The 26,743-nt window shown below is 45.9% G+C and overlaps 1 protein-coding gene across 1 annotated transcript in view; it reads left to right on the forward strand.

Moving 5' to 3' along the window:
* The window catches only part of LOC147709124 (uncharacterized), a 3,078,084-nt gene that overhangs the window by 364,267 nt on the left and 2,687,074 nt on the right, over positions 1-26,743 (forward strand). The window contains exon 4 of the mRNA XM_086927727.1: positions 25,068-25,127. Coding sequence (XP_086783853.1) covers positions 25,068-25,127 — 60 coding nt within the window. The remainder of the gene's footprint in view (positions 1-25,067; positions 25,128-26,743) is intronic.

Raw genomic sequence — 26,743 nt, forward strand, 5'->3', positions numbered from 1 at the left:
TTCCCTTTCCCCCAAAAGCATAAGAGCGGTGGGCTATTATTTGTCAAACATACAATATGTGAGTTAGCAATAGCCAAACCTAGAGGCCCTCCATCTATAAAACGAATGAAAAGAATCTGGGCTGGTTTCAACTGGGACCCTAAGTTAAAGTCAATCATCGAATAGCTGGTATGACAATGGTTTGAGATGTCACTATTTTAAGTGTTCCAATATTTGTTTATATATATGATCAACCCATTTTTTTTCTCTTTTGCTCCAATGTACTTTTTTTTTACTATGTTGCTATGTATATTTTTCTTTTTCTTTCAATCTTAACCATGTAGTTTGGGTATTGCCCTTGGTTACTATATATTTGTCACAAACCTATGAAGTAAGTACCATGATCATATCTGACTAGAAAATAAGAGAAGTGGAACCTTTTTGTTTTACATTTACAATATTTGTTTTAATGATTGATAAATTATAATTTTTCTCTATACTCTACCATAGGGAGTTCTCCGCCTACAAGTAAAAATATCCTTAGGTGATAGTGATAATCGTACATTCTGGATAAATGTTCAAATAGTTCAAAGTTTGTTGTCACAAGACAACTCTACTTTCATAATACTGTTCTGTATTCTCAAGTCCTTTAGAGAACATCAGTCAGAAGCAACAATTTTTAACAAAGGAAATCGTATATGCACTTAGCAAGGTCCTTGCTGCAGAAACATAATATAATTATTGCCTAGCAAAGGTGCCATGGGTCATGAGAAAAGTTAGACCCAGAAATCCAAGACAGATTCTACAAATTACATAGGAGGTAATGACCTTTTGGGAAACCTGATTTATTGTTGGGGTGCTGTTGTGTAGTGTGTTCTTTATGCACATGAAGCCTCTCTCTAGAACACATGACACTCTTCAAGCCTCTCTGTCCCTAAGAGGGACCAAATGCAAGCACGTGTGGAATATCAGTCCCTGTGTTAGCTAAGTCTTGGATGGTAAGTGATGTATGCATCCATGTTTCTTGATAATAAACTATTCCATTCACTTCAGTGAGGTCACTGACATCCTCTCTATGTCATCCTGTCTATTCAACATTAAAAAAATGATGTTCCATGAATCCACCAGGCTCAGGTTTGAAAACTGAACATTTAGCAGGGCTGTCTCTTCCTCTATTCGGACGAAAGGCAGACTGCTTATCTCCCAGGATATAGTTCAGCTCAATAAACTCATGCAGTTGTGTTGTGGTTGCTTTTTCAAAAACCTTAAGGATCCAAGGGTGTTGCACAACTCGTTGGTAGGTTTTTGGCTATAATGCTTTGGGACAGTTTTTTAAAAAGGGGAGATACCCGTAGTTCATGAGAATGTAGGGCTTTAAAGACCTCGGGTTTGAAATGGTCTCAGAGTTAGAAAATTGTGCTAAATTCTTATGGGCTTCAGGGAAACCTCGGAGGGCTTTGTATTTTATGACTCTTCCCAGAGAGAGGTGTTTTTGGTCAGTTCCTGATTTCATACTCTATTATTACTCGTGTCTTATATAAAATATCTGGATAATGTTGACTGGAGAAGATGTGCATAATTATGCTAATTATGCTGAGGCTCCCTCAATCTATCAGATGGTGTTAGGTAAAGAGGTTAAGAACTGCCTGTTGAAAAAGTTGGATAGGAGTTACTACAAAAGAACGTGTTTCAAAATTCTGGGGGCAGCATTTAACGTTTGGAGTATGGTACGAAAAAACTTACAAATTCAGGGATTAACTTTTTATACTCCTACCATGGACGTAGGTATATCACCATCAATATTTCACGATCAAGTGGCAACCAGCTGGAGACGGAGTGGTATTACCCAAATTGCTAATTTTTATGAGGCTGGGGGGCTTTATGCGTCGTTTACAGACCTAGCAGATAAATGTCTTCTCCATAAGAATCAGTTTTTTTAATTCTTACAAATACGTGATTTTCTGAGCAAACAACCGATAGCGATGATACCTCTTAAAATAGTTGAAGCTATTAGGTGTGAGGAAAGGATAGAAGTCCTTTACAAAATCCTTTTAGCTTCAAGGAGGGATGATCTGGATAAACACAACTGTAAGTGGGCACTAAAAGTGGGAGAGCCAAGGGTCTCTATAGAGAAGGCGATTGCTATTGCTGGGGAAATTTGTCTGTCGGCAAATCTTAAAGCCCAGTTTTATAAAATTATATTTAATCTCTATCACACTCCTGCTAAGATGATGAAATAAATGCTGACAGTGTCCATATTTTATATGCCTGTGCTACACTGGTGCCATATATAGAACAAATTGAGAAGTTTATGACGGAGATTTCGGGGGTTGTTGTCAAAATATTGGCTTCCATGATGTTGCTGGGGATTGGTGAGGATCTTGAGCAAGGGAGACCCATGTATAAATTCCGGTGTCTGCTCTCTATGGCCACGGCGGTAGCACGGTAATGTATAGAGTCTTCTTGGCTTCAGCCTGAAGCACCGTCTTTTGAAATGTGGTGAGCCCGGTTTTATAATATATATAATTTGGAGCATAGTCTGTATTCGGTTAAAGGATTAAGGAAACGCAAATTAGGTATTTATGTATGGGGGCAATGATCGATCATATGAATTGCTGAAGGGGAAAATTAACTTAATTATCTTTGGTATAATTGAATTAAATGAATTGCTTTTATGATTTGTTATCAGATCTGTATGTATTTATTGATGTTTTGATACTTTGGATAATAAAAAAATTAAAATAAAAAACAGAGTTAGAAAATTCCCAGATGGGTAGGAAAGAAAACATTTATCAATTACCGGTACAGGGACAAACTTCATTCTGTGTTTCCCTTCTCACCAGCCGCACTGCCTTCCTCCTCTCCAACCTTACTGTTTCCCTTTTTCCAGTCTGCTGCCTCCCAGTCGTCCTACTGTGCTACTCTGCTTCCCTGCTCTCGTGCCCTGTTGCTTGGCATGAGTGAAGTTGAAGGTATATTTGTATGAGTATAGAGGGAGAGTTGGGCATGTGTGAGTTATGTTATGTTAGGCGGATTTATAATGCGCATGGCTGCCCCAACATTTGGGCGTCCCAGCGCTAGCAGACGGGGGGCTAGGGAAGATGAACTAAAGGGACGAGAAAAGCCATGTTTTAATCTGTTTCCTGAAAGCCCAGTGATCTATTGTACACCAAGCAGCAAGCGGGACGGCATTCCACAGGGCGGGGGCCAGTGCCTTAAATGAGCAACCTCCTGCTCTCTGCCTACGTATTCTTGCAGTACTAGCCAGGTGCAAATTGGCAGAGCACAGAGTCCGTGCCAGAATGTATGATGAACAGAGCGCTTGCAGGTTTTGGGGAGCTTGGCCATGTAAGATCTTATGAGTAGTGCAGAGTGTCTTAAACTGGACTCTTTGCTCAATCAGTAGCCAGTGGAGACGGTGAAGGAGATTGGAAGCATGACAGTGTTTTGGTAAGGCAAAAAGGATATGTGCTGCCACATTCTGTGCCCGTTGGAGTCTTTTGATGACACCTTTATTAGCTCCAAGTAGTAGCCCATTACAGTCGTCCAGGCGAGACAGCACTACTGACTGGACAATCGTTTGGCAGATAGGTGCATCAAAGAAACCCAAAATAGGTTTCAGACCACGTAAAAGGCCGAAACAAGTCCCTGTCACTTTTTTCATGTGATTCTCAAAAGAAAGGGAATTGTCCATCAGGATCCCTAGGTTCTTGACTGCAATTTTTGGTTGAGGAGTAGTGCCCAGAGCCCTTGGCCACTATTGGTTGTCTCATTGATGGATATCCCGACCTACCAAAAGCAGGGGAAGAGTGTGTTTGTATGGGTGCAGGTGACAGTGTGCCTGTGTGAGTAGTTTTCGGGTCTCAATGCTGGGTGAATAGTATGCTCAACTGAGGTCAGGGGGAATGGTATGCCCAAATGAGAAAATAGTGGATGCTTGAGGTGTGCCTGTATTAGTGCAGGGCGAGGGTCATGCCTTTGTGAGCACATGGGTGAGAGGTTTGTCTGTGTAATTCCAAGCAGTGAAAAGTGTGTTTGTATGAGAGCAGCGTGAAATGTGTGCCTGTGTGAGTGCAGAATGAGCAGTGTGTGTATGTGAGTGTAGGATGAATGGTGTGCCTGTGTAAGTGCTGGGTTAAAAGTGTTTTCATATGAATTGTGTGCCTGTGTCAGTGCAAGGTAAATGGTGTATCTGCATGAGTGCATGGTGAGCAGAGTCCCTATGTGAGTGCAGAATGAGTGGTCTGCTTGTGCGAGTTTAAAGTGAAAGGTGTGCTCATGAGAGTGAGAAGTGAATGGTATGCCAGTATTAGAGCATAACTAGTGTGTGCCTATATTAGGGCAAGATGAGCAGTGTGCCTTTGAGAACTGTGTGAGCAGTATGCCTTTGTGAGTGCAGCTGGAAGGGTGTGTTTATATCAGCACTGTGTGAACTACGCCTATATAAGTACAGAGTGGGCATTGTGCCTGGTGGAGGGAAAGATAAGCAAGTGTAGGATATCAGCCTTTTCTCCATAGTCACACTGGATTTTTAGCCTCTTGCTGGACCCTATATTTGTGCTGGTGTTAGAATTCTGTGCACTTTTTCACTGCTAAACAGCATTAAAGGGCCTGTGCTCCCTCTTGTATCATGGTAAAATTGGCATACTCCTAATTGGTATATTTAACTTGCCTAGGAGACCCTATTATAAGTACAAATTTACACAGGGCTTGGAAGTTAAATGCCACCAGGGGCTGCAGCACCAGTTGTGCCATTCACTACAGTGACAGTGTAAACATGGCTTCAGGCCTACCCTTGTAGCCTAACTGTGGCAATTTAAACACTGTCACTGTGACGAGCTATGATATCCCATGTAAAAAAGCACAAAGGATAGATTAAACTCGTTAATGGGACTAGCTAGAAAAGTTATTAAAGAATTACTTTTACTAGTTATTAAAAAATCCAATTCATTGGTGAAGTTGGATTTTTATTAAATGTTAAGGGAAAGCAACTTTTACAAAGTTATCTTTTCCCCAGCTGAAGCTCTTCAAGGCTGATTTCCATTTGCTCTCAAACCTCTCCCAGCCAGGGATTAGCATGTGAATAGATGTGAAACAGATGTAAAATGCCTCACAGGAGTAAACAAAATGCTGACCTCAAAAGGAAGAGATACTCTTAACGTCCAGGAATATGCAGAGTGGGTGAGTATCCTTGGTGACATTACTGTGTCAAATCCTGCTGGAGTGCCAAACCCTACTTGATAGGTCAGTTGGCATGGGTATCATTTAGGGCTCGCCAGAGGTCATGGTTGTAACCCCTAGCTCATCCTCTGCGACCCCTGGCGTCTGCTCTGCGACCCCTGGCATTTCCTTTGTGGCTCCTGGCACTATACTTGCGACTTCTGGCTCAGATCTTGTCAGGAACACAGATTAAAGTGGGTATTAATATCAGTGAATGCGATCTCAATGTACGCCATAATATATGTTCACACAACAATGTCAATACCGGTAAAGATGATGTTGATTAAGCCATTACAAATGTACGCATAAGAATGTTAATGGCGGTAAACGCAATATCAATGACCACCATGTTAAATTTGGACAAAATAATAATTTTTTTGTCAATTTTTTCTCTTCTATTTTCAATAAGGTTTTCAATTTATGCATTGCTGATGTTATGGTGCTGTTAAAATGTTGCACTTGTATTTTATGTCTAAATGATATGTCCTGTTAGTAATTATGCGTCTGTTAAATAGTAACCGTTTTTTTCCCACAAGTCACTAATCCATATTTGCTCTTCCACTGCTAAAAAGCAACTTGCATTGTTCTGAACTAAGCATTGCACTTTCCTTACAGGTTGTTATTTTTTCACTGCATTGTCATTGTCAGAGTGTTTTATGTGTTGCATCGTTCTCCCTAATAGAGCTCATAACCAGTAGTTGTTGCCAGCACAACCCTGTGTATACAATTTCCCCACAATCAGAGTACAATTTCAAATTTTTTTTAAAACTTACTTGAGAAAGTCAGAAGTTTACAAACTCTATAAAAAGCTTCCTAACTCATCCTGGAGTCACTGCTATACCACAAGCACACTAGATTCCCCACGCAGGCTTGGACGCTGGAGAAACACTGCCGTGAGTGGCACATACATCCCAAGGCGTATGCATTCCCCTGACCTTAGGGGGGAACATTCAATACTAACATAATAGAGCACACAAGAACACACATTCAGACCAAATATGTAGGTCAAGAGAGGGCTGGAAGAATGGCTCTGATTAAACTATGGGCTGGCTTCAGGGTGGTCCCAACTTGCAACCTACAGGACTAACAACGTCAAGGAAGAATGCTCTAGGTCTTCAGGATACAACAGTGGGGCGAGAGTGCAGGGCAGGTCCCACGAATCAAGGGGAAAAACAGGGAACGCACACCAGAGGCCATCACGGTACCAAAAGACGCGCTCTTCCCACTGTACACTCTGGATTGCGCTGAGGAGGGCCCCATGGTTATAATATTAATAAGCGAGAAATCCTACCACTTTCTGGTGGATACAGGGGTGGCAAATTCATGCTTGCGGGAAGGAGCAGCACTCATATCAAAAACTACTACTAAAATACAAGCAATCTTTGGTTTGGTGGTAGCAACCAGACTGGGCGCACCCCCTGGGTTACCCAAGTCATCCTCTGTCACCATCCTGGCACCTCAATGAGTGAGAAAGTGTTGCAGACAACGTGGCCCCATGCTGTGTGGTGCATTCTGTACGCCTGAGGACCCCTGCCTGTTTCCAAATGCGGTACTCAAGCAAATGACCTCTGTAGGAAATTTGGAATGCCCGAATAATGGACCGACACCCCAAAAAGGTGTCCCCACCTGTTACACGGCAAAAATCCTAGGGCCTAAATTGGGCAGGTCACTGTCCGTACACCCATGCAGTGGCCCCTTTGGAAAGACCAAGAACAAGGTGACACTGCCCTCAAAAGGGACACAATAGCCACAAGCGTGCACATGGCATCTGACTAGAAGAAGACTCAATCGTGGAACCCCAGAGGGCTCCAACAGAGTGTTAGCACCACAGAGCAGAGAGGCTGACAGTCGCCAGATCTCAGAAGAATGCTACTGTTGTTACAGAAGAAACCATAGTACCGACCATTGTCACCTAAAAACATATCACAAGCAGAGAGGAATAACACCGGGCCCGCCCCCACAGAATACCCATCCCCAAAACCAAGCCAAGAGAAACCCAAATGCATTGTACAATCAGCCTTAGAGAAACCTAGCAACATCCACCCCACAGCAGCAGGGACAGGGTGGTTGGACGGGCACATAGCAGCAGCCGCAGTAGATAGGGAGCCCAGCACAGCAAGGGCCAGGGCCTCAGCCATGGTAGGAAGAAGTGACTGTCTGGGGAAGCAATGTCCTTGCACAATCGCAGCATGCAAACACATAGTAAGCCCAAAACCACCCCCCAACATGATGTATCTCCTTCATACCCTTTCCAGATACATTTCAGTACCTTCATTTGCGAACAACTTTAGGACTGTAGTACATTATATTGATTGGGTATCCACGCTAGAGTTCACCATTCAGGTGTCCGCCTGGGCCTCTCTCAGCTGTTGATCCCCCAAAGCGGGGTTGGCTGGCCACGACCCCAGGGGGTGAGACAGTCTGACAATGGGGCAGGGCAGCCCCCGAATGGTGCATAAAAACCGAAACCCGGGTCCATCCTTGGACAAGCTATGTAGGTCTCAACAGTCCCATGGTTTCCATCACATGGAGGCCCCTTCACAACTCCAAAACGAGGCTGATGGTCTAGTGTCGGGAGCCAGGTTTCCCACACACCTAGGACAAATATGTCCTCAAAACTCTGAAGCAAGCAACCACATTGTGGTGGTGAGCCTCAGCAAGGCCTACCAGGGCAAGGGGTTCACCCTTCTCTGCACAAGTCCTCAGACCAATAGGATAGAAGTTGGCACAGAAACTGGAATAGAAAATACAAAGTTTATTAACCTCATGAGGTGGAACTACATTCACACAACACCCTTCGGCAATGTATGAAGTAGCACACTGAATGGAAGGAGCGTGGTCCTTTTATACCCACACAGGGGCTCAAAAGAAGTCGGTACAAGTACACGAAGTAGGTTTTAGGCGCATATAAGGTCATACAGAAAATGCACAGTCAACAAGTGGGAGGAGCTAACAGTTGCTAATTCTGGTGAACACATCCTGACATTTACAGACTAACAGCAGCTGCATGGACAGCTGCAAGCTCAACTGAGCATGTGCAAAGTGGAAGAGGCTAAATATAACCTGTCTCTAGGCAGATTTCAAGAGCCGACAACAGCAAGGTAGGACAGAGCACATGGCACACACGTGGTAGCACATGGCAAACAAAATGGCTGCCAGAAATACAAAATGGATTCCACAAAATGGACAAGATAGCCTCTAAATACAGGATGGCTTCTGCTAATGCTAACCCAATCGCTGCCAAATTACAACAACATGACACCCAGTCCATAAAGAAAATCCATTAAAGCCATAAACATTATCTGTATCAGGCCGTTCACGACAAGTCCCAAACACACACCCGACTCTCTTTGAAAGCCCAGCAAATAATCACAATCCCAGTCACTCCTCTGCAGAGCCACAGTGGGGCAACAAACAACTCCCCGGCTCCCTCCTGTATATTACGTTAGAAGCAGCATTGCCCAAAAGCACAGGTAAATGCCCAACAGAACCTGCACAAAGAAGCCCAAAAGTAGCCGAACTTTCCAGAAAAAGGGTGTAAATAAACATCCAACTCCATTAGGCAGAAGCTCATTACACGACACGTGCAGAGACCAGAGGGACATGCACGTGACAACGGAAAGATTGCCATTACCGACAAAGACCCTAAAAATCATTACACATACACATACACTTCCCTTCCCATCGCATGACACACATGCAGGTAAAACATACTCCTTGAACCTATAAGACGAAACACAAACGCACACCCACACACACACACACATTTAAAGGAAGCAGCCTGCAAAGTAAAGTACTCTCCCCTGACATAATGAGGAGGGGGACCAAACTACACACAAAATAACCATACGGTGAAATTTCCTAAAGTAGTGCCCCTCTAAAACGTTTTACGCATTGTGAAGTTACACAATATACTCCTGAAAGGAGGCACAGGAATTTCCAAACAACGGTATAACAATATGTGTTTTTCCAAGCTAACCTACAACTCACACCTTTTATCCAACAGGTTTACAATTCAGCCGCATGTGCACCATCGTTACAGTGGCCTGTCACCCCTTCAGCCAAAGCTCCCAAAAAGAGTTCAGCGAGGCACAATTGTTCAAGAACATACACTGCAAGCTGCCTTTACAGACACTTTTTTACAAACAGACACATTTTTGCACTGCACCAAGCCAGGACACCCCTAGGCACCCAGACGACAGACATCTCCCCTCTAGACCATCCCAAGGCCTACAAATGTTCTCATAGTTATGTATTCATATATATTTGTAACACTTTCTGTCTACCATAGGTGCTCTCGTGCCCCTCTGAAGCAATAAATCTGCCTGCTTTCTTGGAGCCTAGCTCGACATTGTTGCAGTGCTTGCGTAGGGACCTTTCCAACCATTTACACTAAAACAAACACTAGCATTTCTCAAGCACTATACATTACACTCCTACACAACACATGATATCAGTATATGACCACTGTGGGCACCCAAACCACAAACAGGTTGTGTTGCATATGTTTGCTGACACCCCACGCCGTAGGTGCAGACAGGCTTTACTTATCCCATGAGATAGCCCCCAGAGAAAGCAAAATGTCTCATCCACCTGTATGTAGGATTAGGGTCAAGATACAACCCAATAGAGTAGAGCCCCATAGAGCAGTAGTAAACATCACCCTGTGTGACCTTTTTACAGAACCTAGCTACATTCAAACCAAACTAGATAGGATGCACCAGAGGGGCCCTTTAGGGGGGTACACTGTTTCGACTGAAGACTTCGTAAATAAGAGGTTCTTACAGGTAGCAAAACCACTGCACCAGTGCACAAATAAGTCAGCTCCTGGCTCCATCTGTGTTCCCAGGGTAGCCATTATTTTTTTTTTTAAATATATCTTTTATTGAAATCACAGAATAAAAGGCAATTCCATTGGTACATCATGCAGTCGGTCACATCTCAAGGATGTCTGTCACAGTTGCGGGGCACATCACAATTCTCAATGGTACAGTGTTACATACAGTTCAACGATGATGTAATATAACTGTTCCCGTCTGTTCAGTATATTGTACAAATTATTTCAATAAAGAATAAGAAAAAAGAAATGAATGAACAATATGAAACAGGAGCTAAGCCTAAAAAGGGGACTGAGGTGGGAGTGTGGTCATCGATAGCTCAGATGCTGGGTGCGTGATTTAGGGCTGGGATCTGTCTGTGCATTGTGGAGCCATGGGTGTCTTGGAGTGGTGTTGGTAGGTCGTCTCTCAGCGGCGGGGAGGGTCAAGGGGCTCGGGGCAGTGGGTGTGGAATGTGCTTAGGGCGTCAGGTGGAGTTGCCCTGCGTTGGTTACTGTGTGTCTACGCCTGCGGGTGCTGCAGTGTCATCTTGAGGTTGGGTGGTTAGGTCTCTACCGGGGGTGTCAAGGTCACAATTTATGGTTGTTGTTGTGGTGGGCTCCGTTTGAATATCTTTGTGCAAGGAGCCTAGCATTTCGTCCCACAATGTTGCGATCAGGAACTTCCGCAGTCCCGCAGTTTCCTCATTGCGCAGTGTGATGCTTTCCGCTTTCGCCCAGTTGTCTAGGGAGGCATGCCAATGCGTCATCAGGGGGGGGGGGGTGGGTCGTTTCCAGTGTTTCGTGATCAGCCGTTTGGCCGTTATGAGGCCTAGATCCCAGAAACGAGAGGGGACTTTGTTGTGTTTGGTTCGTTTGTATATGCCTAGTATGCATGCCTCCCACGTGTGTGGTATTTTCATGTCGGTGCAACGTTCCAGTATCGGTAGTAGTGTCTGCCAATATGTTTGGAGGTGCGGGCAGCGCCATTGCATGTGCAACATGTCTGCGCCCTCCAGGGCACACCGCGGGCAACTGGCCGCGGCTCCCGGGAAGTATGAATTAATTTTGTCTGGGGATAGGTACGCACGGTGCAGAATGTAGAACTGGATTAGCTTGAATCGTGCATTTCGTGGGATGTTTCTCGGGCCCGTTAACATCATTGTCCACTCCCCCTCTGTCCAGTCCCTGCCCCTGTCAGCCGCCCACTTGTCTCGTAGTGGCTGTAGGCTTTGTTGCGTGTGTGACAGTAGTGCGTAGGTCAGCCAGTGTACTACATGTGTGCCATTTCCCCTGACATGTAGATGCTGTATTAGTTGGTGTGTGGGTGGTTCCTCCGCTATTGTTCCCCACTTTTGCGAGTATGTCAGTACTATGGAGGCGTGCAGTAGAAACTGCCCCGCCGGGAGACCAGTGTCTTCAGCCAGTGTCGCAAAAGGTAGTAATGCGCCATCGGCATATAGGTCCGCCATGGTGTCCACCCCTGTGCGTGTCCAGTGTTCTAGTGCTGCCTCTGAGATGACAGTCGAGGCTGTGGGCGTGCCCCAGAGTGGCAACGCGGGTGCGTACGGTTTAGCATGTTTAGTGAGCTTCAGGCTCCTGGTGTAGCATGTAACAGCCACGGCCGTGTGCAGTTGAGTCGCTCTTCTGGTGGTTGCCAAGGGGTGGAAGAGGAAGTGGATCTGGGCGAGTGTCAACATACCAGCAGCTGTGGCGGTGTCTGCCAGGTTTCTGCCCGCTAGCCCGGTCGTCACCCACTGTAACTGTGCCGCTAGATAATAGAGTTCTAGGTTTGGTACTGCGAGGCCCCCATCATTGACTGGGGCGTAGAGTTTCCTCAGGGCCACCCTGGGCCTTCCGGTATTCCATAACAGGTCCCTAACCATGGTCTCCAGTTCTCTGAAAGTGCGGGCTCGGACATATGTTGGGATGTTGGCAAAATAGTACAGAAGTCTGGGTAAGACGATCATCTTCGTCAGTGTCACTCTGCTTGGTACATTAAGTGGGAGCATCTTCCAGAAGGAAATCTGGGATCTAATGGATGTTATGGCGCGTGTGAGGTTGCCATCCAGGATGTCCGGGGGTGTTCTGTAGATGTATATGCCTAGATATTTGAACATTGTGTGGTGCCATGGCAGCCGTTCGCCTTGGATCACTATCTCTGTGTCCGGGACGTCTGGACCGAAAGCATACGCCCCTGACTTGGCCCAGTTGACCTTAAGGCCCGACACGGTTCCAAAGGACTGGAAGATTTCTGATAGTTCCGGCGGTATGCAGGTGAGGTCTTTGACGTATAAAAGCAGGTCATCTGCATATAGCGATACTATGTGTATTCCGTCCGCTAGAGGGATGCCTCAATGTGCGCCTCTGGCACGTAATGTCTCGGCTAGGGGTTCTATCGCTAGCGAAAACAGCAAAGGGGACAGTGGGCAGCCTTGCCTAGTGCCGCGCCGAACCTTGATGGAGTCAGACATCAGTTTGCCTGTGCGAACTCGCACTTCCGGTTGATTATATAATAGTCCGACTAGTTCGATGAAGTCGTCGCCTAAGTCGAATTTGCGCAAGACAGACAGCAGGTAAGGCCATTCGACCGAGTCGAATGCCTTCTCTAGGTCGAGAACCAGGCAACCCGAGCGTGGCCAGTCTGGTAATGCGTAGGCCTGGACACGGAACAGCCTTCTTGTATTGTGGGAGGTGCATCTGGCGGGCACGAAGCCATTTTGGTCAGCGTGCACCAAGGCAGGCACCAGGGCCGCCAGGCGTCTGGCCAGGGTCGACGCCAATATCTTGTAATCCGTGTTTAACAGCGCCAACGGTCTGTACGATCCAAGAAGCATGCCGTCACGGTCCGGCTTGAGGAGAGACACCAGCGTCGCCTCGTTCATTGACTTAGGCAGTGCTGAGTCATCCAGCGCCGCCGAATTCACCCTGAGGAATTCGGGGATGAGTATGTCGGAGTAGGCTTTGTAATATTCCGCCGGCAACCCATCTGGGCCAAGGGCTTTACCATTCGAGAGTCGAATATGGCCTCTCGTAACTCATCTGCTTCCAGGGGGGCACCCAGGTCGTCATGTTGGTCGTCTGTTATGATGGGCAGCGCTATGTCATCTAGGTATGATTCGATGGTGGCGCGCGTGGCCAGCAAGCGGGACTGGTACAGCGCACTATTGTGCGTCACAAATGCTCCGTGTATATGCGTCTGGGTGTATACCGCCTGGCCATTGGCCAGGCGAATCGCTGTCGCTGTCACTGGCAATGTGCGCTCCTCGTGTTGTATTAGCCAGGTTAACAACTTGCCAGGTTTATCCCCGATGTGGTGTGTACGTGCTGAGTGGGCCACATAGTTGATGTGTTTCAACCGATCCATCAGTTTGTCGTGTTCCGCACGTGCTTCTAGCAAGGCAGCGCTGTCGTCAGTGGTCGCTGTCTGTTCTGTTTGGTGCAGGGTGGACTCCAGGCGCTTGAGGTCTATTTCTAGCTGGCGTCGGGTGTGAGCCTGTGTGCCCAGACAGTGCCCCCTGAGGACCACCTTGAACGCGTCCCATTCTATTTGTGGTGACGATCCCGTGCCAGTGTTGTCTTCAAAATATTGCGCTGTTTGTGTAGCTATGGAGCGCCGGAGCGGACCGTCCAGTAGGAGATCAGGCTGCAGCCTCCATGTGGGAATCGGGGGTCGCGGTTGCTCCCAGAACAGGTCTATAATATGTGGGTTATGATCAGAGTGCGTGCGGCCCATGTAACAAGTGTCAGCGATGTGTGGTAAGAGCTCGCTAGATACCATGAACCTATCTAGCCGTACATATAGTGCGTGAGCCCCCGAGTAATATGAGTAGTGTCTAGTGTTTGGGTTGCGGCTGCGCCATGCGTCGTGTATATCCCATTGGGTGGCCCATGCTTGGAGCGAGTTCGCGGTGTGTTGAGCCTGTGAGTTGGGGGGTGGAGGGTGTGAGCGATCCAGAGCAGTGTCCAGTGTGCTATTGTAGTCCCCACCTGGATCCAGGGGATTCCGATCCAGGGGGCTAATGCGGCTGATAATTTTGCTAGAAAGTCTGCCAATCCAGAATTGGGCGCGTACACCGAGACCAGGACCAGTGGGTTACCATCGAGCCTGCTATGTATCGCGACATACCGCCCCTCCGGATCTATATGTGTTTCCAATGTCGTCCAGGGTATGCCCGGTCTAACCCACACCAGTGTTCCCTTAGCATAGGACGAGAAACCCGTGGCATGCAGCTGTCCGCGCCACCTGCGTCTCAGTGTGGGTACTTCCGCCTTGCTAAGGTGCGTCTCTTGGAGTAGAGCGATTTGGACGTGGTGACGTTTCAAATAGGAGTGAATCTGAAAGCGGCGTGTAGGTGTGTGAATACCTCGCACGTTCCACGTGCATATCTTAACAGCAGACATTACATTGTAAAGCGAGCTCCCCCGCCCAGGCCCCTCTGTCCCTCCCTATGCACTCCATGTCCGCCACCCGACAGGCGTCACCCACAAATGTATTAAGACATATAAGCTTTGACCACTTCAATGTGAACGAGGAAGGGCGGAAAAAAATGACCAACGAAACATGCAGCCATTGAACAGCATGAACTGTTAGAATACCAAAAGGTCGGATGCGGAACGTGCTCTCGTCCATACTCTCAAGGAGAGCAACAAAGTTTTAAACTTTAGGGGGGTGGACGTGCTATGCGCACAATGTCAATGGTGATGAGTCAATATTCTCTTCGTGAGTGGGATCGCCTCAATCCCGGGGGTGGTATACCAGTCTGTGCCACCCGTGCAGGCAGGGGACCCCGTTAATACATATAAAAACCATCATACTTTACGTGTCCTTCGCCCTCTGCGATCAGATGTAGCGTCTGTAGGGCTGTGTGGCAGCCCGTCGCAGGATTCCGAGGTTACCCCGGGCCACTCGTCCATCAAAGGCTGGGTGTGTTCAGTGCGAGCCGGCCATCCTTCTGCTAGTAGGGCCCAGGGCGTCAACCAATGTTTCATGTACTGGTACATGGGCGGCCACGGGCCCCAAGCAGTGTGGTCGTCTCCGGCTATGTCTCTTAGAAGTGTTAGGGGGCATCGTGGTTAGCCTATGTAGTCTGCTGTCTGTGGAGTAACATCCGGTCTATTCCCCGATGCTTGAGAGTCTGGCAACCCATAAATGGCTTCGTTGTCGCTTGGGAGGTCCTGTACGCTGCCGCTTGCTGCCTCGCTTCGTGTGGGGTATCCACTGAGTTCCATGACAAGGCGGAGGGCGTCCTGTTTCTCCTTCCTCGAAGCGTCTGCCGGGGGGGAGTTTTTGCCACGCCATTGGCGTCAGACCGTGTCTGTTGGCGGGGTCTGCGCCGTCTTCTGCTGCTCCCAGGTTGTCATTGGGGCGCGGGGCCTGTGTGTGTCTTAGGGACCGTGTCTACTCCGCTGTCCAGCCAGGCCTCCACGTCTGTGGGTTCAGTGAAGAAGTGAGTGCGTTCTCCCGCCACCACTCGCAATTTCGCAGGAAATAACAGGGAATACTGCAGCCCTAGTTGTCTCAGGCGCTTATTCACCTCCAGAAACGAATGCCGCTGCCGCTGTACTTGTATTGTGTAGTCCGAGAAGAACATCACGGTCGCGTTGTCAATCCGGATCTTGTGGAGCTTGCGCGTTTCCCGTAAAATTGTATCCCTGTCGCGGTAATTCAATATGCGGAGCAGCATGGGTCTGGGATTGGATCCCGTCGCTAGTGGTTTGGTAGGGACTCTGTGGGCCCGCTCTATCACAAAGTGAGGGGATAGTGATCCTTCCGGTAGCAGATCTTTCAGCCATTGTTCCATGTGTTCCTCGGGGTTCTTCCCTCCCATTTCTCCGGGACCCCCACGAGGCGCACGTTGTTTCTGCGTGCCCTGCCTTCCGCGTCCTACGCCCTGTCTTCGAGGAATTCCACTCTGTTCAATAAATCCTGTATCTGCTTGTGCGACTGGTCCGCTTGAGGCTTGAGCGCTTTCATGTCCCCCTCCAGGGTCGTGGTGCGCTCCGACAATTTTTTATGGTCCGCTCTCAAGTGAGTCATGTCTATGGCCACGCTATCGATTTTCGTGGCTAGGGACGTACGGGTCAATTGTATGGATTCTTCCAATCTCTCCATGGCTGCCAGCATGGTGTCTAATTTCGCCGTTGTTTGGTCTGAGTCGGGCATTTCCCAGATTTGTCCATTTTGCCCTTTAAGTTGGAGCCACTGGCCCCCGTTCCAGTTCGAGTTCTGGGCCCAGTAGACATCAGACTCCAGGGTAGCCATTATTATATGTGGGGCAGCCTTTCTCAATGACAAATTATATGGAATTCCAGTGCAGGACTATTCACCTCGATGATGCTAGGGGAAATGAATCCCATCGGAATGGGAGGGGGTCAAACACCAGCACAGATACCCCATGCCAGGAAATCTGGGATACGGAAATAAATAGATACACATGGTTGGAAGGGAAGGGATAACCCCTAATTGTACGGAAACTTACGCTGTAGTATTCTTTGTGTTTCCGAGGCAAAGAAACAATACAGCTTGGTACCAATGAACACTGTGAAGCAATACTTCACATACCAGACCTTTAATGGGGAACGTCCATGCTGATGGATTACTACTTTTAATGCAGAGCTCCTCCCCGGATGGCGGGGCCTCTGCACCCTCGTGACCATACACACTCAAACCTGGTCGTTCCTGGAGAAGATCTGTCGGAGTTGTTCTAAAATCTGCAACAGAAGAAAACAACTCTGTTGTATCAGGCACAAAGAAGAAAAGCTGCTGGCTGGTATGGCTGGTCTCAGTACAAGTACATTCTGGAAAAATTCTGACTGTTTACAGACACTCATGTGAATGCAGGAGTATCCATACCTTTTTTCACTGTACAAACAAAGGCAAACGCGCACTGGTTATAGATAACTAGGTGGGAACTACTGAAGATGATTAATGACACTGAGCTCAGCCTAAATGCTATCAGGGAAGAACTAAGGCCCATCTGCCTCATGGTGATGCAACATTGGTATTGGTTGGATTTGATGACCGTGATGAAGGGTGAGGTGTGTGTCATGATTGGTGCTTCCTGTTGCATTTTTATTCCTGGAAATGCATAAACAGTAAGAATCCAACTTTGAATAGAGTGTGCTCCCTACAGTGGTGGGGAGCACACAGTGTGTGTAAAATACCCCTCACACACCAAAAGTATCCTTGGTCTCATGCTTCATCATTGGGGTCTTCACACCCCTCTACGGGATGCGGCGTGCTGCAACCTACGGCTACGCGGGAGCACTTACTTTTGTATCTATGTGTGGTGCATGTGAGGGTTTCAAAAAAATATAATGTGCGTGAGTGGTGGGGATATCAAGTGAGTGATAGTAAAGATTAAAAATGACCTGGCTCGTGGGGTAGACAAAAAATAATTTTTAATGGGCCCCCGGGCTGGTACTACTAAAAACGTGAAGTTGGAGGTATTTATGCAATATAATGTGCATTACCTCCTGTGTGCATCAACATGTTTCGGAGTGTAAACTCCTTCTTCAGGACAGGGTGCACAAATCCCCTACCCTACTCACGTATCTTTACAACATTTTTTTTTGATAATTATAGAAAAGTGCAATGTAATGCAGGCTAAATGTATCTCCAACTTGAAAGTCGATGTTTTCTGCCACTTGCAAAACTTGAAAGGAAAAAACAGTGGTCTGGTGATCCGTTCCCCATAGTTTGCGAGGTACAGTGACCTGTAAAAAATATATATATTTATATATAGTGTGGGCTGCTATCGCTAGACACATGGTGTCATACTATCCGTGATGTCGTGCCCTGTAAAAAAATACCACATACAAGACCTAGATACAAAAAACATAAAACACACGCTCTAATTGTTAAGGATAATTCAGTTTCTGTGTCATAATTATATCAGGGGTTTGATCTGATAAGTTGGTTAGTTCACACTTGTCTAGACCATCTGGAATGCCTCATGAGCCTCTTAACGTAGGGGAGTACATTCTACCACATACACACATATACAGTCACATAAGCACACGTTCATTTAAAACCAACCCCGGACTTTCCTGAACAACCATAATGGAGGAAGAGAACAGCCTCACTTTTGGAGAGGAAGAGGTAGATAGGATTCTGTCAGCAGTGAATCCCTTCGAAGGCCTCAGCAGTAACGAACCTGGTCCCAGCTTGGCAGACTGGGATGAACTAACAAATCTAAGACGAACCCAAATCAAGGCGGCCCTGCACGGAGTATTAATGACGGAATACTTAAGGCATAAAATAGTCCCTCAGGGATTAATCGTAAAAAACGAACCTTTCATTTTTCAGACAGATATGCAGTTTAAAAAAGCATGGTCACTGATCTCGTGGCACTGCACACGTGACTGGTTGGTACTAATAGTCAAGACTGCCACCAGGATCGCTCAGGAATTAAAAGTGAATATACAAAAAATAGAAGTCCAACTGAAAACGTACTAAACACCAGCCGCTTTGAAAAAGAGATTAGAGGAATTAAATAAACAGATGACGGAATTTGAGCTGACTTTGAAACAAAGTAAATTCAATAAGCTCAAAAAAGATGAAGACCGTTTTACACCCGAGGGAGCCAGGTCCTTTTTAATCTTTACTATCACTGACTTGATAACTCCACCACTCTCGCACATTATATTTTTTTGAAACCCTCACATGCACCACACATAGATACAAAAGTAAGTGCTCCCGCGTAGCCGTAGGTCGCAGTACGCCGCATCCCGTAGGGGGGTGCCAAGACCCCAATGATGAAGCATGACACCAAGGGTCCTTTTGGTGTGTGAGGGGTATTTTACACACACTGTGTGCTCCCCACCACTGTATGGAACACTCTCTTTTCAAAGTTGGATTCTTACTGTTTATGCATGTACTGATAGGGAGAACGAATCCAATAAACTTTCTCTCACTCCCTCTTTTTGTTACTTTCATATTCCTGGAAATGTACTTGAAAATGGAACTCTGGCTTTTGCTATCCAAGCACTGCATTGTCTACAAACTGACATGAAAAAGGAGGGAGGTGCCCCAGAGCAGGTCTGGTTTCATAGTATGTTTTCCTGGCTCCCCCTGTGGATGACCAAACTATGGATTTTATTGCTTCCAGTCCTCATTTTTGTACTGCTATTGTGTGGTTTCCTACAAGTGGCGGTTTCCTGCCGTAAAAACGCAGTCAGTCCTCAAATTAGGTAGTATGCAAATAGACCCAATAGAAACACACCTAGCCTTGAATGTGACTTTCATGACATATGAGAAAAATTATGCACTTGAATATTCAACTAGAGAAGGGAATGTTAATATTGGTGAATGCCATATCAATGTACGCCATAATATATGTACACATAACAATGTCAATAATGGTAAATATGATGTTGATGTACGCCATGACAAATGTTCGCTTAAGGATATTAATGTCGGTAAACGCGATATCAATGACTGCCATGTTATATGTACAAGTAATAACAAACTTGTACCATTACTGTCGAATCCACCTGACATTACCTCCTCATCAACCCCGAGTCAGAGATACGTGGTCCGAAAGGCCCTGCGACCCAAATCCAAGCCTACCAATTGATAGGTCACAGATGGGGTTACACTTAGCCTGAAGACAAACACATGAACAGGGAAAACCCAGATTGATCCCACAGATAAGCAGCTACACCACAAAAATACTGAGGATATTGCCCCAACAAACACTTTGGCCAGAGGTCCCAACATACCAGAAAGTCAGATGCCACATGTAGTTAGGAAAACTCAGCCAATCAGAACACAGCGTGCACACTATAGGCAGTGATCATGCACTCCCCATGCCAGACATCTGAGCATGTACACACTGGCCCACTTCCGGGTCTCCGCAAGGTTGAAAGCCACCTGTGCCCCCTTATCAGATGGTTGAATTTATGAACCGGATTTATGTGCTCTTCAAGAATGTGTAAGTGGTTTATTGTACTTCAAGTTTTGTATATAATGCCGACCAAAACCTGGATGAGCAGCAGGAGGTGGATGAAATGGGGGATGTTGAGGAAGATGACTCTGCAGAGGCTTCAGTGCCAGAAGATGACATTCCCCAGGAAGCAGCATCACCTCCGTTGTCCAGAGCAGTGTTGTCCCGAAGTTTGGCCCAATCAGAGATGGAGGATAGACAAAGAGGACTCTCAAGTTGCAGCTGGCTACCTGGGCTACGGCTGCTAAGGTGATGGAGGTAGCTGCAAACCTGGCAATGGAGGGGTAATCCTTTGCTGTGGGGGAGAAGACAATTCTGCTGTCTAACGGGAGGAGTCAGACAGAGCTGAGCCTGAAGACCAAGAGAACGTCTGAGTCCAGTGATGATGGCAGCAGTGACAATGAAGTGCCTAGTGGAGGTTACAGAGTCCTTATCTCCAAAGACCTGGTGCCAAGAAAGTGTTGTGGGGGATGACTTAGACAAGGGCTGGGTATGAGAAGACTCTATTCACAGAGTTGCAAAGCAAGCTTGGAGGGGCCAGGCTGCGGAAGCACATGCCCATTCCGGGGAGGGATACCTTTTTGTCCCTTGTAGTTGCTGACCTTTTGACATATGGCCTATAAAGGAAGTTCTAATTACTAAACTTGGTTCAACCCCAGAGATGTATCGCTTGTAGTTCAGGGATAGACATACTAGTCATGGGTTGATTTTGTATATTTTCTTTAGTAAGGCACAGGATGGTTGGGTGAAGGGCAGCAAAGTAAATAATTATGATGGGCTGTACAGTTTGGTTTTGAGGCAGCACATTTTATGAATTGTTTTTAATTGCTAGCACATGATGGATACCAAGCTCACTATGTCCAGAGAGTTTAAGACCTCGGGAACAGCACCAAAGGGTCAAAGAAGGTATGTGGGAGTGACCACAGAAAGGGTGCTTCAGGTTTCCCTCCACAGAAGGAAGGAGAGGGCGAAATAATACAAAGATGTTACCCAAAGGACCTCAAAAAGGTTTGGAGGTAAAGGATTCCCATTCCCCTTTAAGGCAGTAGGAGAAAGTTTTTGATCGGCAGAAGCCTGGGGCACCCTTTCACCCACCCAAGCATTATGACTGTCTCCAGTCAGGACATAAGGGGGACTCTTTATGTCCCAGGAAGTCACCCGCTGGTGGGGTCTCAAGAGGGGTGGGCAATGTAACCCTGTGGGGAGATCATTCCCATGAGGACAGGGTGCAACATGCCCTGGTATCTCTTAGTTGTGAGGCGGACAAAGAAGGTAAGCTGGTGAACCCTGAGAGTAATAGACATCACTTCCAGGATGTCAGAGTGAATGGGGTCTCTTTCACTGCTCTGAGAGATAGCTTTACCAGCCAGACCATAGTGGTATCAAGGCTGTTGTTTTCAGAACAGTATCTGCATGGACAAGTCTGTAGGGTAATGCAGGCAGGACCCTTTCCACCCTATGGCCCTGGTATCCCTAGAATGGGAGGGGGTACTTGTTCAGAGGGAGGGGGCTGTTAGTCACGAGGAACCAATTGACTGCATCCAGGGCAATGCGCTCCTACTGGTGAGAAAATAGCTAGGAGGGGCAGTTTCCCAGCGACCCCAAAAACTCTTATTTCTAGGGTACTGTCCCTAAATGAAGGGTACATTGGACCAGATGAAGAGTAAGGGGTAGGAGGTCGGTGCCTTCCAAAGTGGGAGGACCAGTGGGTCAGGGGTTACCTGCTCTGGGAGGAGTGCACCTCAAGACTGACTGTAGTGAGGCCACAATTACCTGGGCGTGCTGCCTCTGCTGCCACACAGACAGAGGACAGGAGACCTGCACTAGGCAGACCATTGCATAACATAGACAGAATGTGTCATCCTTGAGGGGACTACTATGTCCAGCCTGGACTGCCAGACACCTGTTCAGTCTCATGCTACATACCCTGAACTGAAAGCCAGTCGCAGGGTGTCCAACCTAATGAAGGCAGAAGAAAGAGTGTAAGGGGGGTGTTATCAGCTGAGGGTGCAGCTCCCTACTCTCAGAAACCTAAGAGGACAGACAGATCTCAGGAGCCAGTGGGAGATAGCTTGCTTGCCCCACAACAGACAATGAGGCCTACATACGGCTCCAGATTGGAGCATCCACCTGGCAGTGGATATCCACATGCCTCGTCCCTGCCACTCACAGCTGCCAGTGTTCTTTATTGTTTGTTAGCCTTTTGGGCAGAGCTTGCCCTGGATTGAGGGCAGAAATTTGACATAGGGGATAAAACTGGACACATAACTTTGTTAGTCATGGTGGTGCTGTATGTAAACTGGGATGCATCTATGGGCAAGCTAGGTTTAGTTACCTCCTAGGTTGTATCAGCATCAGCTGAGTAGTAGGATTACCCAGTGGCAAAGTTAGTGGTTGAGAAACATGGTGAAAGAGAAATACAGGTAGGTTCGGAGGGGTATAGTACAGACAAGTGCCACTGTACAGGCGGCAAATTATCAGCGTTCAATTGCCTGAGCAGGGAAGCCTATCAAGGGATTGATGAGTCTTCTCTAGCTCTTGCCTGGGGGTGTCTTTTTAGAAAGTTACCGTATCCCTGCCTGAAGTTCCTGGTGGCTGAATTGCATTTGCTCTCAAACTTCTCCCAGCCAGGAATTAGCATTTCTTTAGATGTGAAGCAGGTGTGAGCTGTTTCCCAGAGGCAAAGAATATGCTGACTTGAATGAATAGAGATGATACCTCTGATCCTCACTGAATATCCAGGGTGGGGGCTGTGACAGTCCTTGTTGACATTACAGTGTCAAATCGTGCTTGAGTATCAAATCCTGCTTAACAGATATGTTGGGTTTACTTTTAAGACTTTGGGGCACACTTGAAAGGCAGAGTACAAGATGGCAAGACAATTATTGTGTATATACTCTCTGGTTGCTGATCAACCCTGCTTGTTCTACCAGACTATCTGGGTTTAGTGTGGGTACAATGGCTGCCTCGGACTGGATATTATTTTTTGATGTTGAAAGACACTAGATTACCCTAGTACAATCCCCACACACACTCCTAGCCTTCCGAACCCAAGTTGTGGGTGGCTGAAGTCTTTTGCCATCTTGAAAATGCCCATGGTGGGTAGGGTTGGCCCTAGGAACTTTTACCCCATTAGTTAGCACATGCCCAGGAGTCATTCCCACACACTAGCTTGTGTCAGGCACAAATGTAGCATCTTCAGGCACCCACTTCAGAACACGTCTGGACATGAGGAAGAACAGAAGAGGACTGGACTTGCTGTCTGTGACCTGAGAAGACCCCCATCAGGATTTGACCTGCTCTCTCTTGTATCCAGAACAAAGATGTTAACTTCTAAGGTCATGAGGCTGACCTCCCATTCAAGCTAAAGTGACACAACAAGTTAACAGAGACCTTTTCTGCAACTGCCCAGCTGATCAGTGTCAACTGGACCTGTACTGAACTCTGCTGTTGGCTTCTGCCTGACACCATGTGAGTCTTTAAGTGCCTTGCCTGAGGCCCTAGTGCATTAGATCTGTTCTCCTGTATTGGATTAGGACTTAAAGGGCTACGTCAGAAGGTAAATTCTTTTACCAGGATGAATCTGGTTAGTGTATCCAACCCGCACCCCATTGCAGTCAGCTTCAAATTGAGCCCGGTCATTGTCTACTGCGACCATTGACTATCATTGGCACTTTTTGCATCTTAGTGGTATTCCTACTTAAAACTTTAAAGATTCATATCTCTGGTTCTTTTTATTGGATTTTTGTCACCCTCGTGCCACTTTGTTTATTAAATTTTACTCTACTTTTCCATTTTAGTGTGGGATTGTTATTGTTTTGCATTTTAACTTTATTACTGTTTTGGTTCTGCATAAACACTTAACACATTGCCCTAAGTAAAGCCTGTCTGCTATGTGCCATAGCTACTAAGGTGTTAAGTAAGTTAATTTAGTGACCTTGAGGGTTCACCCCGAAAAGGGTTATGATTATTCCTTACAGTCGGCAGTAACCCTCCCCAAATAATAATTACATTTCTTACAAGTGGCATGCCTTTGTTAGTGTAGGATGAGTGCTGAGTACTGGGTGAATTTTGTGCCTACATGAGTGAACGTGAGAGGTGTGCACATGTGAGTGCTGAGTGAGCAGTGTGCCTCTGTGAGTGCAGGAGGACAGGTGTGTTGGTATGCATGCAAGGGGAAGGGTATGTTTTTATTAGTGAGAGAGATACCAGCCCACATGTGAAAAGATACTAGCAGTGATCATACACTTGTAAATTAGGCTCCACCGCCTGAGCTCAGGGGGTGGGAACATGTAAGTCTATACAGTCTAGTATGTTTACATGCCAAATGAGATAATTTACTATAAAGCGTAAAAGTAAATTTACATGTGTAGATTTACTCACGTGTAAGTTTACCTTTGTGAATAGGCCCTAAAGACAAAATATAGAGACTGGTGGTTTGGTGCAGACAGGATGAAGTGCACCTATACCTGTAGTGCAAAAGGATGAAGCTGATTGAAGTAGTTATGGAACAGTTCACTAATAAGAATGTCTATTTGTGGAACGGAAAGAACCCCCACGGTAGGATATTTCTGGGTCAGAAGAAAGGATCTGAAGAAGGAAAGTAAGCAAAACATATGTTGGTTAAGCTGAAAAAAAGGGGGAACACAGAGAGGCGACAGTGAAGATTGGAAGTTATCGTCCATGTGCAGGCAGACTTGCAGGGAGGTCCATGTGCAGGCAGACTTCCAAGAAGGTCAAGGTGTAAGATAGATTGGCAGAACAGAAAAGCTATATGGGGATCTGAGTGAAACTAGTATTCCCATAAATGGTAAAGACATGTTTTGGATCGTATTGGGAAAAAGGGAAAGGAGAGAAGAGTTCAAGCCAAAGCATGGGAGAGGGAGGTTGTTTTGCTGTTTGTCTTTCTGATAATTCCCTGGTTTTATCATTTGTTAAGGTAGTGTGAGACACAAGTGTTTATATTCTTTTGCTTGAATCAGACATTCTAGTGAAAAGTGCTGTCAATTCCCCAGTTACATATTTTGCAGTCTAAATTTTTAAATCACTTTTTGTGTCTTCTACTTTGAGATGTTAATGATGTATTTATTCTATCTCTTCAGATTCAGTCAATGCCGCTAGTTTCCTGAAAAAATTCATACTCTACCTCGACAGTCTTACAGGTATTATTACCATTTAATGAAAAATATTTAATCATTACAGCTGGTGTTTCCAAAGGTTTATTGAACGCTTTTCATTAATTCAACTCTTATGCTTGGCTAGTAGGAAGAACCATGTACTGTGCAGGAAGTTAATTTGAAAGCAGTGGGGCCTGGTAACCTGCCCCCTGAATTATACTTACTCATCTAAATGAAAAAGGAGCATCCTACCCAGCATGCAAGGGGTGAGCCCTGATAAAGAAAACAAGCATTGCCAAATCCAATAGGTCTCACTTTTGCGAGAGTTAGAGCTATTGGCGTTGTAAATAGACAATGTATTATACCCTTGTGTTATGGAGTGGACGGGATATATGTGGTGTGGAGTGGAATTAGGTGGATTGGATTGAAATTGTTGTGGAATTGTATGGCATGGAATCGTGTGGTGTGGAGTGGATTCGTGAAGTGAAATTATGTGTCATTATGTGCAGTGGAATTATGTGTATAATAATTATGTGGTATTGTGTACTGGAATTATGTGGGCTGGAATTGTGTGACTTTGAGTGTAATTATATGGAATGTTTTTTTGTGTTATGCAGTGGTTTGTAGTGGAGTTTAATTATGTGGTGTGCTGTTGAATTTTGTGGCATGATGTGGGATTCTGTGGTGTGGATTGGATGTATGTGGTGTGGAGTGGAATTATGTCGGTTGGATTGGAATTGTGTGGTGTGGAGTGGATTTGTGCAGTGGAATTATGTAGCATGGTGTGCAGTGGAATAACGTGGATAGGAATTATGTGATATTGAGTGTACTGGAATGATATAGAATGGCATTGTGTGGCTTAGAGAGTAATTATATGGAATGGATTTTTGTGTTGCGGAGAGTATGTAGTGGAGTTTAATTATATGGTGTGCTGTTAAATTTTGTGGAATTGTGTGGTGTGGATTGGCTGTATGTGGTGTATTATGTAATTGTGTTGTTGAGTTGAATGATATGGATTGGTGTCAAATTATGTGGTGTGAAATGGAAATGTGTGGTGTTGAATTGTGTGGCATGAAACTGTGTGACAGTGGTTTAATGTGGGGTGTATTTATGTGGTATTGAGTAGAGTGTAATTACGTTGAGTTGAATCATGTTGCGTTGAGTGGTATTATGTGGAGCGTAATTATGTTGGGTGGTGTTGAGTTGTGAGTCAGTGTATTGTATGGTGGTGTGTGCAAACTAATCAAGTACATAACATTCCTAGGCAACTAGGGATTTTATAGAAAATCAAGTCCTATACATGAAGCAGTGATAGCCACATAAGCTCAGTGTACCAGTCAAAAGACAGTTACAATTGTATCATTTTATTCATATAAAAGTTAAAAATTGTGACATAAACATACATAAAAAATTATTGTGCATGGCATGATGTCCAAGTGATGTATTAATTACCTAGCACAATCATTAAACAATCAATTACTTAAAGACAAGAATAAAAACAGTTCCTATGAAAATAATCACAAGTCACTGAGATGTAATAAAGTTCATAAAGTCAAGCCTTCTTCAGGAAGAGCTACGATAAATTCTGTACAATAAAAAACACTTGTACAATTCACATGTTAAACATATATTGGTACACTGAAACTTAACCCCTTCGACGC

Source organism: Lissotriton vulgaris, chromosome 6 (assembly GCF_964263255.1).
Source record: "Lissotriton vulgaris chromosome 6, aLisVul1.2, whole genome shotgun sequence".
Taxonomy (NCBI): domain Eukaryota; kingdom Metazoa; phylum Chordata; class Amphibia; order Caudata; family Salamandridae; genus Lissotriton; species Lissotriton vulgaris.